General features: G+C 46.8%; 1 protein-coding gene across 1 annotated transcript in view; it reads right to left on the reverse strand.

Moving 5' to 3' along the window:
• Positions 1-380: 380 nt before the first annotated feature.
• The window catches only part of LOC117443349 (voltage-dependent P/Q-type calcium channel subunit alpha-1A-like), a 76,902-nt gene continuing 63,358 nt past the window's right edge, over positions 381-13,924 (reverse strand). Inside the window, exons 20-24 of the mRNA XM_034079338.2 lie at positions 11,342-11,359; positions 10,594-10,629; positions 4,908-5,109; positions 3,331-3,569; positions 381-1,950 (exon numbers count right to left, since the gene is read on the reverse strand). Coding sequence (XP_033935229.1) covers positions 1,222-1,950; positions 3,331-3,569; positions 4,908-5,109; positions 10,594-10,629; positions 11,342-11,359 — 1,224 coding nt within the window. The 3' untranslated portion in view covers positions 381-1,221. The remainder of the gene's footprint in view (positions 1,951-3,330; positions 3,570-4,907; positions 5,110-10,593; positions 10,630-11,341; positions 11,360-13,924) is intronic.

Consider the following 13,924-nt stretch of genomic DNA (forward strand, 5'->3'; position numbering starts at 1 on the left):
TGTACTTAATCAATCATGCAGGTTTCCATCAAATGTTGGACTCCGAAAAAGATCAAAGGAGGTTGAGCGAATGCAACAGAAGAACCAAGCTCCAATGTCCGAAGAAGAACAAGAAGGAGAAGTCATCGATAGAAGAAATACTGAAGAAATACGTCTTTTTCCCCATCCCTCCTCTCCTCTCCTCCGCCCTTGTCGACGCGTGATGTAACTTCCTGTCAGGTCATCCCTCACCTTGGCACCAGGTCGAGTAACCGAGGAGGAAGGGGCTTGACGAAGTGTCCGACTACCTTCTCAAGTTATCTGAGCCCACCCCCCCCCATTGCGCACTCGAAAAGGAAGTGAGCCCACATGTGCCCCACCCCCCTCCACCATCACCACTGGCGAACAGGAAGTGATGTCACACCAGCTCCGTCAGCATTAAGTGAGTCTTTAACAGTAAACAGAGATGATAAAACTCATCAAATATCAGCCAGCGCTGTGATTGGCTGGTTTTTGCAGTATAGGCGGAGCTTCCTGGTTCTGTCCCTTGGAAAGGAAAAAGGTCAAAGATAAAGTGGTTGTTCTCCCTTTTTTTCTTTTCATTGTTTGTCATGTAAAGTTTGATTTTGTTCTTCATTGTTCAAGTTTGATTTTCTGGAGGCATAGCTTGGCATGTAAGGGTTAGGGGGTCCTGGCTTTTTGTTAATTTATTTTTCTTTAAACATATCTGTTCGAGGAGCAAACTGAAAGCAGTGGACTAATTTTCAGGCTTTTACATTTAGCAGACTGGCCGGCGACAGATAGCACACATCTGACGAAACTAACCAATCAGGCGACAGTCTGGGAGAAGCCCTGTGAGGGCTCATAAACCGTGATATGCTCCTCCTTCGCTTTTTTGTTCCCACAACTTTCTTTTCCTTCTGCAGCCTGGCCTTGCTGGTCAAGCATAGAACTCTGGGAAGTGTAGTTCTGAGAAGGAGAGAGGTAAACTGTGCCCGGGCCTCGCCCTCGCTGTCTTGGCTTTTTCATTTCATCCATGTGCTGCTCTGAAGCAACCTCCATCCCCCTCGCCCCGCCCTTTGTTTCTCATTTAGAGTCCGAAGGGTGAAGGTAGAGGGTGTCCAACCCCCATTCATATTTTCTCCCCCTCTGCTTTTTTAAAAGTCTACATATCCAAGGCCAGAGCGCCGGAGGCTGCTATTCTTCTCCTCTCCTGCCCTCGCCCCTCGCTCCCTGTGGTTGCTAGCACCAGTCATCCTCGTCCGTCTCACTATAAGGTTCATGCAGGCCCTTGCGGGGCCCTCGAGCATGGGGGGGCCGTTGGTGTGGATGTGGTGGCACCCCGGGTGGCCCCCGCCTATGTGGGGAGGGTGAGGATGAGCGGTAACCATTGGGCACCCTACGTGGATGCGGGTGAGGGGGCGGAGGGGGCCCATGGTGGGCAGTCCTAGGTGAGCGTGGGTGAGGGTGAGGATTTCCCCCATGTGGGTGGGGGTTGCCATGAGAGAGACTTTGCTCGTAGGCAGGGGGCTCGTGGTGCCGCTCGTACTCGTAGTCGCGCTCATAGAAGGGCCCGTCGCCCTCCAGGCTGTCCCCGGGCGGACCCCCGCTCCAACGGCCTCGGTGAGGGGACCTGGGGGAGCCGTGGAGAGGCGAGCGCGGGGACTGGTGCCTGGGGGACCGCGGGGACCCGTGCAGGGATGAGGACCCCCCGTGCTGGGGAGACGCTTGGCGTGACGGGGGACGATGGTGATAGCCTCTCTCGTGGTCTGGAGGGGAGAAGTGTCGGGGGGAGGGCGAGCGCAGTCGGCCCGGACCCGGGGGGCCGTAGCTGGCCTTGCGGACAGCGGGGGAGTAGGTTACATGTGGACGGGGGACAGCTGGAGTCTGGGGCAGCTGGCGACGGCCTCTCCGCGGAGTGCTGGTCCCCGAGGTCGAGGGGACCGGGCTGCCGCTCACCGAACTACTGCCCTACAGCAAAATGTAAACAAGGAAAATCAAAACGCACCACCACAACAACAACAACAACAACAACACCAGAGACCAGAGTAGAGCAGAGAGGAGGTAGGTAGGGAGGTAAGGAATAGGTAGGTAGGGTAGATATATAGAAAGGTAGGTAGGGAGGTAAGGAGTAGGAAGGTAGGTAGGGAGTAGGTAAGGAGGTAAGGAGTAGGTAGGTAGGTAGGGTGGATAGATAGAAAGGTAGGTAGGGAGGAAAGGAGTAGGTAGGTAGGTAGGGTAGATATATAGAAAGGTAGGTAGGTAGGTAGGTAGGTAGGTAGGTAGGTAGGTAGGTAGGTAGGGAGGTAAGGAGTAGGAAGGTAGGTAGGTAGGTAGGTAGGGTAGATATATAGAAAGGTAGGTAGGGAGGTAAGTAGTAGGAAGGTAGGTAGGTAGGTAGGTAGGTAAGGAGTAGGAAGGTAGGTAGGTAGGTAGGTAGGTAGGGTAGATATATAGAAAGGTAGGTAGGGAGGTAAGGAGTAGGAAGGAAGGAAGGGAGGTAGGTAGGTAAGGAGTAGGTAGGGAGGTAGGGTGGATAGATAGATATATAGATAGAACACCATTGAAAATCATTCAAAAACATCGATGAGGCAAAGAATTGACATCAAGAAGCCACACGTCACGTTGAAGAAAAATGGGCAGAAAGAGAAACAGTGATAAAGAAAAAAAGCGTAACACAAAAAGGAGAAATTGATATCCATAAGTAGGTGTGTGACTCTTCGTGAACTTCTACTCGATAATAAAAGAGTCGTTGTGGCAGGTGCTACATTGGAATTCAAACCTTACATTGTGAGAAAGATATCGATCTTTTTATCTTAATACCTGACGGCTAGTTCACACTGCACGACTTCCTGGACTTGCCCAAGAGGGAGAAAAAGCCAAATGGAGCGCAAGACTTCGGTTGGAAGGGAAACCTGAAGTAGGGATCGGCCGAATAACTTTATGGATTGCCCGATACTGGACGTACATGAACTTTAGAAGAATACCCATCTGGAATTTCTCCTGGTTAAAGATCAGGTAAGTCGACCGTTGGGATGCCGGCTGGTCATGTTGTGTGAAAACCACAACGACTTCAAAAAGCTAATCGTGTAACTTGGACAATACAGCAATCTGACAACTTTGAAAGTCATGTTAACTAAAGACATGCCACTGTGACTTCAAGATTGACTTGAAGGACAGTACAGAACATCTCAAGGCTGTGTGGGCCTTTATCCAACCGGCATACACTCACACACGTTATATAAGAAACTCTACACATATAGAAATTAAGAAGAAGGAACAGACGGTGTCGGACAGAACTGAGAAGCTGTCCCTAATCTTGGCATTAACCTCGGTGTCTTTGGAGCCCACCTGTCTGTGTCCTCGTCCTTCCGGCCCCTCGCTGGGGGAGCGGGACCAGTGGCGGTCCTGGGGGTGCCTGGGGGGGTAGTCGTGTCTCTCTGGTCCGTAGCGCTCCTTGTCCATGGAGCTGTGGTGGTGATGGTGGTGATGGTGGTGGCGACGGTCCTTGGTCCGGCCGCGGTCCCTCTCGCGCTCCTTTGGAGGAAGGTCGCCCGACTGCGTGGTGGTGCTGAGGTCTGTGCCCAGACCTAGCAGGGAGATGCCTCAGTTTACATTTGTAAAAACAAGGCCACTCTTTATTTTATTGAGAGTTATATAGAGTTCATCGAGAGCAGGGGTGTCAAACTCAAGGCCCGGGGGCCAGATCCGGCCCGTGGCTTCATTTTCTGTGGCCCCACAAGAGCTTGCAAAGAATATTATATGTTTATTATACGGTTACATGATGATTTACATAAGCACGTTGCCCATAAACTACATGTCCCACAATGCATCTCAAATTTGACTTTTTTCTCAGAATTTGACTTTTTTTTCTTCTAAATATGTATTTTTTCTTAGAATGTGACTTTTTTTCTTCTAAATATGTATTTTTTCTTAGAATTTGACTTTTTTTCTTCTAAATATGTATTTTTTCTTAGAATGCATTTTTTTAAATGTAATTTCCTTTTTTTTTTAAATGTCACTTTTTTTTTTTTAAAATGTAATTTCCTTTTTCCCCCCCAGAATTTTGCTTTTCATTTCAAATCATTTTGTGACATTCTCACTGAAGAGACTTGCAATTATTTGCCCCAGACTTCTGCTTTCAGACGTAGTTAATTATGAAGTTATTACCCTATCCGATAATAATCCAATGCAGAGGCAACAATGTAATATAATACATTATTTTATATATATTAAATATTTATATATGTATTTTTACATAGTCTTAAAGTTTCCACCGGCCCTTTGAGTGCGGCCATAATGCTGATGTGGCCCGCAATTAAATTGAGCTTGACACCCCTGATCTAGAGGCATACACATGAAGCCAATTCCCCTTTTTACCACAGAAATTAGCATTATCTTTTTAAAAGCTGTAACTCGCAAAAAACCCAACTTTCTGATTGCCAGTAGAGGAGTATTTATTTTTTAAACTCTCTAACCAGAGTTGGTGAATGTGGGAACAGTGTAATAATAATTAATTGTATGTTTGTTGTTGCAGAAATACACATCAAATTAAAGCACAGCAAATTAATTAACAGCAGCATCACTACGAGCGAGTCCTCTCCATCAGATTAGAGAGCTCTCCAATTATCAAGAGGATTCAGGGACAGGGCCAGTGAGGGGAAGTGGGCACTGTTCTTTTGAAGGGCTTCTTTGTGCAACAACTCGACTTGCATGCATGTAGTGATGACAACTCTAATCTCTGAGCTCAATGAGCCTCAACAACTGACATTGAGTTGCCCTCGACTGTCCAGCATTACCTCACGCTACAACTACGACAAGGACCCATCAACTCGAGATATCTAATGACAGGTTTTAGGACTCATCGCGGCACCACCGTATCAGATACATGCATTACGATAGAATAATGTCCGCTCTGAGTGACTCACCCGTGTCAGCGTCGGTGTATCTGGTGAGCGAGCGCTGCGAGGCCTGGTGATTCCTCTCTCTGTGCCGGCGACCTCCTCCGTGTTTCCCCTCCTCAGAAACCACCCTCTCCAGGGAGTAGTCGTCCAGCCTCACCCCCCGACCCGCACGCCCGTGCACCAGACTGGAGGTGGAGCGGCGCATGGGACTGGTGTCGGTGATGGTCTGCGAGGAGGAAGGCGCGAGTAAAAGAAAGGAGAGCGATAGACAGAAGTAGTGGAGGAGAGAGAAGGAAAGAAAGAGAGAATAAGAAAACAGGAAGTAAGATTTAATGCATCATGATTGGTCGTCCTCAACCCTAGTTTCTCTTGACGAGTGTATGACATGTCGTTGAATGTCTGTACTATTTGACCGATCCTAAATAAGATATCTGAGCATTTCTGCTTCCCATTAGCTTTACCCAGAGCAAGCTAACAACATGCGTCTTCACCGCAACATGTAGGAATGAAACGGGGATAAACAGGGAACTGACAGCAAGGGGACAAAGGGGCAGAGAGACAGAGAGCAAGCATGAAGGAGGGCTGTAGAAACCATGCCTCACATGCACCTACTACTGGAACCTTCCAGATGGCAGCCATGGTTCATTTCAATCATTGTCGAGCACATCAGGTGTTTGATGGGCAGTGGTGGTGAACTTCTGATTTGACGAAAACATTACAGACACTTACATTTTCCGTGTGGACAGAAGGTACACATGTATTAACAACCTGAGTGAGTTGCTGCTTTACCGACACTATAAAAGCTTGAGAAGCTGAATGTCACCCAACACATCCACAACATCTAATTCCAGGATAATTGAGCGTTTTCTCTCCATACATTTCTCCATGTTTCATATGGGCTTCATACCTTACGAAAATATAAGATATCTTTGTCCAAAGACAACCACTATGTCTCCCAACAAGATGTGCATCCGTATGACTTAAATCCAAGATGGCAGCCATGTGGAAAAGCTAAGCTGTCATTCCGTAACCCAACGAGTCCGGTCAAAACGCTCCGCAAGAACCCAACAGGAAAATCTTACAGGATCGATTGTTGGATTTAAAAAAACATTACAAAATAAGTTTTTTATGCCTAAAATTATATAACTGGCAGCTAATGGCGCATTTCCACTGCAGCGGGAAGCCCCGTTTAAGCGTCCTCAAGCGGCCAGGCCAGTTTTTGGTGGCCTTTCCATATAACGTAGCCCCGGCTAGCGGGTACTTTTTCCCTCTTTTTCCGGCCCCATCAAATCGTGGTTCTATCAGGCCAGGGCCGAACTAGTGACGTCAACACTCTCGACTGCTGATTGGTCAGAGAGAATCGTCACGAGATCGCGCACGAGATCGAGCACGAGATCGCGCACGAGATCGCGCACGAGATCGCGCACAAGATCATCCCTAGCGTCGCATATATATCTAGAAGCAAGCTTGCAGCATTTTTGTAAACGGAGGAGCTACAAAAATGGCAACGTCAAAGAAAAGCACACCGCGGTCGACCGAGGAGCTGACGACGTTCCTACATCTCACTGGGGATGATAAAATCCAGCGGGAGCTCGACGGGAGCCCCGCCTACACTGCGTTGCTATAGTAACTACCCCAGGTCCTAAACTGTAATGGAAATGCGCCTCGGACGGCCAGCGAGGCAGCCCGAGGCCTGAGCGAGGACGCTTAGGGACGCTTAAACGGGGCGACCCCGCTGCAGTGGAAATGTGCCATAAGTGTGGATGTCAGTGCAGTTGGCTTTCATTTGTATTGAAAACGGTTGATTGAATTGTTTTGACAGAGACTTTCTGCGTGTATATTTAAAATGTACTCGAAACCTACCAAGTACTGTATGTGTGTATAAATACATGCATGAAGGTATTGAACTGTACTCCAACATTTGAAGCTGTGCATCATGAAACAATATAACACACAAGATAAGTTACTTTCAGAAAACCTTAAAAAAAAGGAACTGGCTCAAGTTTAGTTCTAGACCACGCTTGATTTTCCTGATGGGTTCATAACCAGACCGCGACTCTGACAGGACCCCCCGCTGACCCCCCCCCCCCCAAAAGCTTCATATGATATGGCACATGTCAGTCTGCAAGCAGCAGGCCAGACGAAGACTCAGACGAACGCAAGAGGTTTCCCCGTCCTGAGAGGAGACACACACACACACACACACACACACACACACACACACACACACACACACACACACACACACACACACACACACACACACACACACACACACACACACACACACACACACACACACACACACACACACACACACACACACACACACACACACACACACACACACGCACACATTGTTTCTTTGCACTAAGACCTATAGTTTGGGTGTGTATATGTAAGGCTTATCAGTGTGTCAAATTAAAGCCATGTATAAACGACTCCAAATGTATATTTACTCAGACATTCCTTAACATATCAAACTTACATTATGATTCTAGTGTCGTAAACCTGAACGAACTTTGGCCTGACCTCATTTTTTAAGATGTCCGCCTGGGTGTTATGTGCCAACGAGTTGTCAAAAAGGACCCATCTTAAGACAGAGATAGTGCTGAACATGACACAGCCACTCTGTCTCCATCCAACGTGAGCTCCTTCATTCTACTCAACCTAATCACTTCCTCTCCATCACGGCGAGACTCAGCTCTGCCACGTCATGCACGACTCATGACATGCCGACACGCCGCCAATCCACCATACAGGCCAACAGCTGCACTTCAGGCCAGACCATGCTTTCCTCAAACACTGTTGACCCGGTCTGCACACACACGCACACACGCACACACACACACACACACACGCTGCACACAAGCAGAAATCGAGGAAATCTCTTCACGGAGAACAAACAATGAAAAGCAGAGCAACCTCAACACGAGCAAACACGAGAGAGAGAGAGAGAGAGAGAGAGAGAGAGAGAGAGAGAGAGAGAGAGAGAGAGAGAGAGAGAGAGAAGATAAGCTGACAGGACAGATAGGGAAGTTTGAGACGTGATCAAAGCAGATCTGATAAGTGACATTAGGACACGGGCGGATTCACTGCAGCAACACAATTCAGATGGTGTCTCTATAAAGTTAAAAAACATGAATATTTGTCTCCAGGAACATCTACAATTTGACAGCTAATTTATTCCCTTCAGTGTTTGCTGAAAAGGACTTCACACATACTGGACGGGCAGTGCTCACTTGTTACGGAGAAACTATGGCGCGTTTCCACTGCAGGCCTCGCTCGGTTTGGTTTTGGCTCACTTTGGTTTTGGCTCACTTTAATGCTGCGCTTCCATTACAGTTTAGGAACTGGGGCAGTTACGGCCCCGACACACGGCGGCGTGCGTTGCCGCTTGGCGGTGGGCGTGTCTTGAGCTTGGGGAGTCAATGCGAGCAGCCCGACCAACAACCAACCACATGAATGTCCCGCCCGGACATACAAAGCAAAGCATTCATGCTACATCCATGCTGGCTACATATACTGTCTATGCTTGCTAGCTGTCCATTCAAACGAAGTACACTGGATATAAACTCCCCAAACAGGCGAAAACCTACCGGCCCCTACACACGGCGGCGTGTGTTGCCGCTTCAACGCTTCTACCCATTCACTTTGAATGGGGTGACGTCACGATTCGCCGAACTGCATTGTGGGAGCAAAGCGTAGCTTCTCTCGCGGTGCTCGCTGCAAAAGTAGAGCAATGTTCTACTTTTGCCGCCTCGACGGAGGCGTCAGCCAATCAAATCCCTCGTATGTAAATCTGACAGTACAAGCACTAGCCAATCAAACCGCGTGTATGTTGGGAGAGCCTAACCGCAGTTATTTCCCATATGTCACAAAAGGAGGAGGAAATGATCGTGGCGGTAGCGAATCACCCGGTACTCTATGACCAGTCCCTCTTCACATACAGGGATACAAACCGGAGGAGCCAGGCATGGGGGGAGGAGGCAGAGACAGTGGGGGAAACTGGTAGGTTTTCGCCTGTTTGGGGAGTTTATATCCAGTGTACTTCGTTTGAATGGACAGCTAGCAGGCAGACAGTATATTTAGCCAGCATGGATGTAGCATGAATGCTTTGCTTTGTATGTCCGGGGCGGGACATGCATGTGGTTGGTTGTTGGTCGGGCTGCTCGCGTTGACTCCCCAAGCTCAAGACACGCCCACCGCCAAGCGGCAACGCACGCCGCCGTGTGTAGGGGCCGTTACTATAGTAACGCAGTGTAGGCGGAGCCGTGACGTCATCTTCAATGAGCGCCCCAAAAAACAACACAGCCATTAGCTGTTAGCCCTCAGAGCTCACAGCTCCTCATATCTGTTCAGAAACTAGACACAAGTTAAACAAGTCCAAACCACAGACTGCCTGTGTCATGGAGAATACAGTCACTGGTTTATTTATGTCTGTAGGCCGTTGCTGTGAGTGTGGACGGTCGGAGCTTATACTGCGTTAGCTTAGCCGATCTCCATTCAGAAAACACGCATTTTAAAGGGTTCTTCGCCTGCCGTCTGTCTGCAGACTTGTCAAAGCATTAATTCATGGTTCTTACTAACCGGTATCAGTGTGTTGTTACTTCGGAATCATTTTGAAATGTGTATTACAATTAAATCACGGTCAAATATGTTCATCTTGTTGTAGTTGTAGCCCCCTTGCCAGCGATTCTCTCTCTAGTTTAGCATGCTCAGCCCGACTCAGCCTGGTTGTTCCTGGCCCTAGTCACGATTTAGTCGGGCCAGAAAAAAGGTGAAAAAGTCGCCCCGGGCCAAAACTAGGCCAAGTGGAAACGCAACCAAAAACGGGCTCGGCTCGTGCTTAAAGCGAGCTACCCGCTGCAGTGGAAACGCGCCATGACAGGAACTGAGTGCATTTTGTATTCAGGCTTTTTTATCCAACACTGGTTGGTCGTCCTGAATATGCCTAAAGACATTAAAGCTTAAAAACATGCATCCTAATTGTCCTACTGCAGTTAGATCTCAGCACATGGCGTCCTCCGAGGGGCTAACCCGCTAAACACTACATTTGAGGTCAGATCCAGTTTGAAAAGTGATTGACAGAGGCATAAAGAAGACAGAGAGAAGGAGAGGAGAAGGAGACAGAGAGAAGGAGAGGAGAAGGAGACAGAGAGAAGGAGAGGAGATAGAGAGAAGGAGAGGAGACAGAGAGAAGGAAAGGAGATAGAGAGAAGGAGACAGAGACAGAGAGAAGGAGAGGAGATAGAGAGAAGGAGAGAAGACAGAGAGAAGGAGATGAGATAGAGAGAAGGAGAGGAGACAGAGAGAAGGAGAGGAGACAGAGAGAAGGAGAGGAGACAGAGAGAAGGAGAGGATACAGAGAGAAGGAGAGGAGACAGAGAGAAGGAGGAGACAGAGAGAAGGAGAGGAGACAGAGAGAAGGAGAGGAGACAGAAAGAAGGAGAGGAGACAGAGAGAAGGAGAGGAGACAGAGAGAAGGAGAGGAGACAGAGAGAAGGAGAGGAGACGGAGAGAAGGAGAGGAGATGGAGAGGAGAAGGAGATAGAGAGAAGGAGAGGAGACAGAGAGAAGGAGATAGAGAGAAGGAGAGGAGACAGAGAGAAGGAGAGGAGACAGAGAGAAGGAGATAGAGAGAAGGAGAGGAGACAGAGAGAAGGAGAGGAGACAGAGAGAAGGAGAGGAGACAGAGAGAAGTACATACACTGAGGTTATTTCCACGAGGCCTGTGTCTCCTCCGCTGCAGAGCAGGCAAACACAGAGATGATACGTAGAGCAGAGCGTAAACACACACACACACACACACACACACACACACACACACACACACACACACACACACACACACACACACACACACACACACACACACACACACACACACACACACACACACACACACACACACACACACACACACACACACACACACACACACACACACACACACACACACACACACACACACACACACACACACACACACACACACACACGCAGCATTGGTCCGACAAAGCAAAGCCGCCAGGACCAAAAGAGAATAGAGAGAGAGACATGACAGAAATCAGAGATAGGAGGAGAAAAGGGGAAGTCGGAGAGATACCATGTTTTTGGAGGAAGGAGAAGATAAATAATGATAGGTGATAGGGGGGGGGGCAGAAAGAGAGAAAACCCAGTTAATTTAAAGGCCAGTGCACGCACACACATCAGAGCGAGGTGCCAGTGAGCGAGAGAGGACACACACACACACACACACACACACACACACACACACACACACACACACACACACACACACACACACACACACACACACACACACACACACACACACACACACACACACACACACACACACACACACACACACACACACACACACACACACACACACACACACACACACACACACACACACACACACACACACACACACACACACACACACTTACCGAGACAGCATGAGCTCTCTGTAAGGCAGAGCAGTGTTAGAAGGCAGTAAGTAACAGTGTATGGACACACACACATAAACTGTAAATACAACACACACACACACCGACGCAAACACACACACAGGACATGTTCTACACTCCCAGAGCACTCCTTTATTCATGTGGGGTAACTGTGTTCATATCTACACACAGAAATCTAAGGTAGTGAGTATAGTCAAAAATAGTGGAATAAAGAAAGCAGTCCACACTTTCTCTAAATGACTTAATTGAGAGAATTAACTGTGTTTTTAAATATATATATTATTAACCAGCACTATTACTTAGTTGTATACCCCGGTTATCTAGGCCCTTTTTGTTTTATGTATATGTGCCACACTGCGGGACTGCGGGAAACGGTACCTCGAGATTTCTGTATGTATAACACATGTAGACAATTAAGCTGACTTTGACTTTGACTGACAGCTAGGAACCACACACACTGTTATATCTATTAAGAGAGTGTTTTAAAGAGATACCTCTCATCAAGCCCACCCATTGCACGATCAAAATATTAAGAATAAGTATGGACGTCACCTCTAAAACACTCTCCTCTAAATGTTCATACAGAAACCATGGAGTAACCAGCATACCAGAGTGAGAGTAACATGAGATATGGAATGTGTGTGTGTGTGAAACTGCAGACAGAGGCTTCGTGGCAAATGGAAATTATTTACATAAGAAAATATCATTTAAATTCAAAGGAACAATTTGTCCACAAGATGTAAATACACTTTCAGTGTCCTCACCAATTTCTGTTTGAGGAAAAATGAATGGAAAAATCCATGTTTCCATTTGCCCAGATGTCTATATGGCGGCCATTTTGGAATTTCCAAAATGGCCAGATTTCTATATGGCGGCCATTTTGGAAATTCCAAAATGGCCCCCGCAAATGGAAACATGGATTTTCTGAATCCTTATACAATATCCTTTCCAAAGATGTATAGTTTAGCAAATCCCCACAAAAGTATATAGTGAACCTGAGTAACAGGGGTTCTCAAACTTTTTGTTTATGCGGACCACTTTTTATTATCAAGGATTTTCGCAGACCACCTCGCACACAGGAAATATGGGTGAGTATTTTTTGCAGAGTAATTACTATTTTGCTCTGAAATAGTGATATTTAATAATTTTGGAGTGTATTTATTATTCATAGCTTCGAGAGCACTTTGGTTTATTGACCTTTATTTATTTTATTTCTTTATTGTAAAGATCATTATGGTTCATGTATTCTATTGGGAGTGAAATGACCTTCTAGTTGGAGTGAAATGACCTTCTAGTTGGATTGAAATGACCTTCTAGTTGGAGTGAAATTACCTTCTAGTGGGAGTGAAATGACCTTCTAGTGGGAGTGAAATGACCTTCTAGTTGGAGTGAAATGACCTTCTAGTGGGAGTGAAATGGCCTTCGAGTGGGAGTGAAATGACCTTCTAGTGGGAGTGAAATGACCTTCTACTGGGAGTGAAACGACCTTCTAGTGGGAGTGAAATGGCAGTAGAGTTGTTTTTAATATACATGGAGTAAGTAGCCATTAAGCCGAGTCAAATCCAAGCACATAATTGAGTAAAATTAACTCTAAAAATACAACTCTGAACAAAGAGTACATTATATAGGTTGGGACCAAATGTAATATTTTTAGAGTTACATTTTCTTCAATTTGAGTCAATTTTACTCAGAGAAATTGACTGTGTGTGCAAACCGTAAAAATAAGTACATATATAAACGTAGTGCCAGATTCCCAGCTGGTTGTAGGCTCTCGTTAGCCGGTGTCCCGTAGCACAGAACGCCTCGTCCCCATAGGGGGGATGTACCAGCCGGTGTCGGTACATCCCAGTTCCCTTTGTACTTTCTCTTAACCAGTCCTTTATTATATACTAACAAAGGGCTGCTTATCTGAAGCCAGTTGAGTGGCACTTGAAATGCTTGGCTCTATGAAACCTGATGTACTTATATGATTCTGTTTTCTTCAAGGTCGTGTCTTGCTGGTCGAATGTACTTATTGTGAGTCGCTTTGGATAAAAGCGACAGCTAAATGTAATGTTCCCTTTCTTTGTTCTTCTCTGGAATCTGGCTTGTATCATTTGGATCCGACTCACTCTCATTATCTTCATTAACAGTAACCTATTTTCTCTTCAGTGAACCTGATGTTAGCCACCGATCCATGTTTGTGGTGTTGCACGCGCCACACACGTAACCATGGGTAACCAGTGGTGAAATTAAGTGTTGTCCATAATTAACAATAACAAATATCTGCGTTTCGACACTACGTTCATATATATGTACTTATTTGTACAGTTTGCATTTGAGGTGTTCTGCGAAAACCCTTCATAATACAAAAAAGAAATCACGGACCACCTGCAGTACCCTCGCGGACCACCAGTCCATCCCTGCCTGATCTCAACCGAGAATGGCACCGAATGCAGTACACATCAGTTGGACGAAGCCGATGACCCAGAAGCCCCGGTTGAAACCAAAGTACCACAAAGATAATCTCCAAATACAATTTATTAGCAACCTATGCATGGGGTTGCATTTGTTTTGCATGTT

This window comes from Pseudochaenichthys georgianus, unplaced genomic scaffold (genome assembly GCF_902827115.2).
Source record: "Pseudochaenichthys georgianus unplaced genomic scaffold, fPseGeo1.2 scaffold_590_arrow_ctg1, whole genome shotgun sequence".
NCBI lineage: Eukaryota > Metazoa > Chordata > Actinopteri > Perciformes > Channichthyidae > Pseudochaenichthys > Pseudochaenichthys georgianus.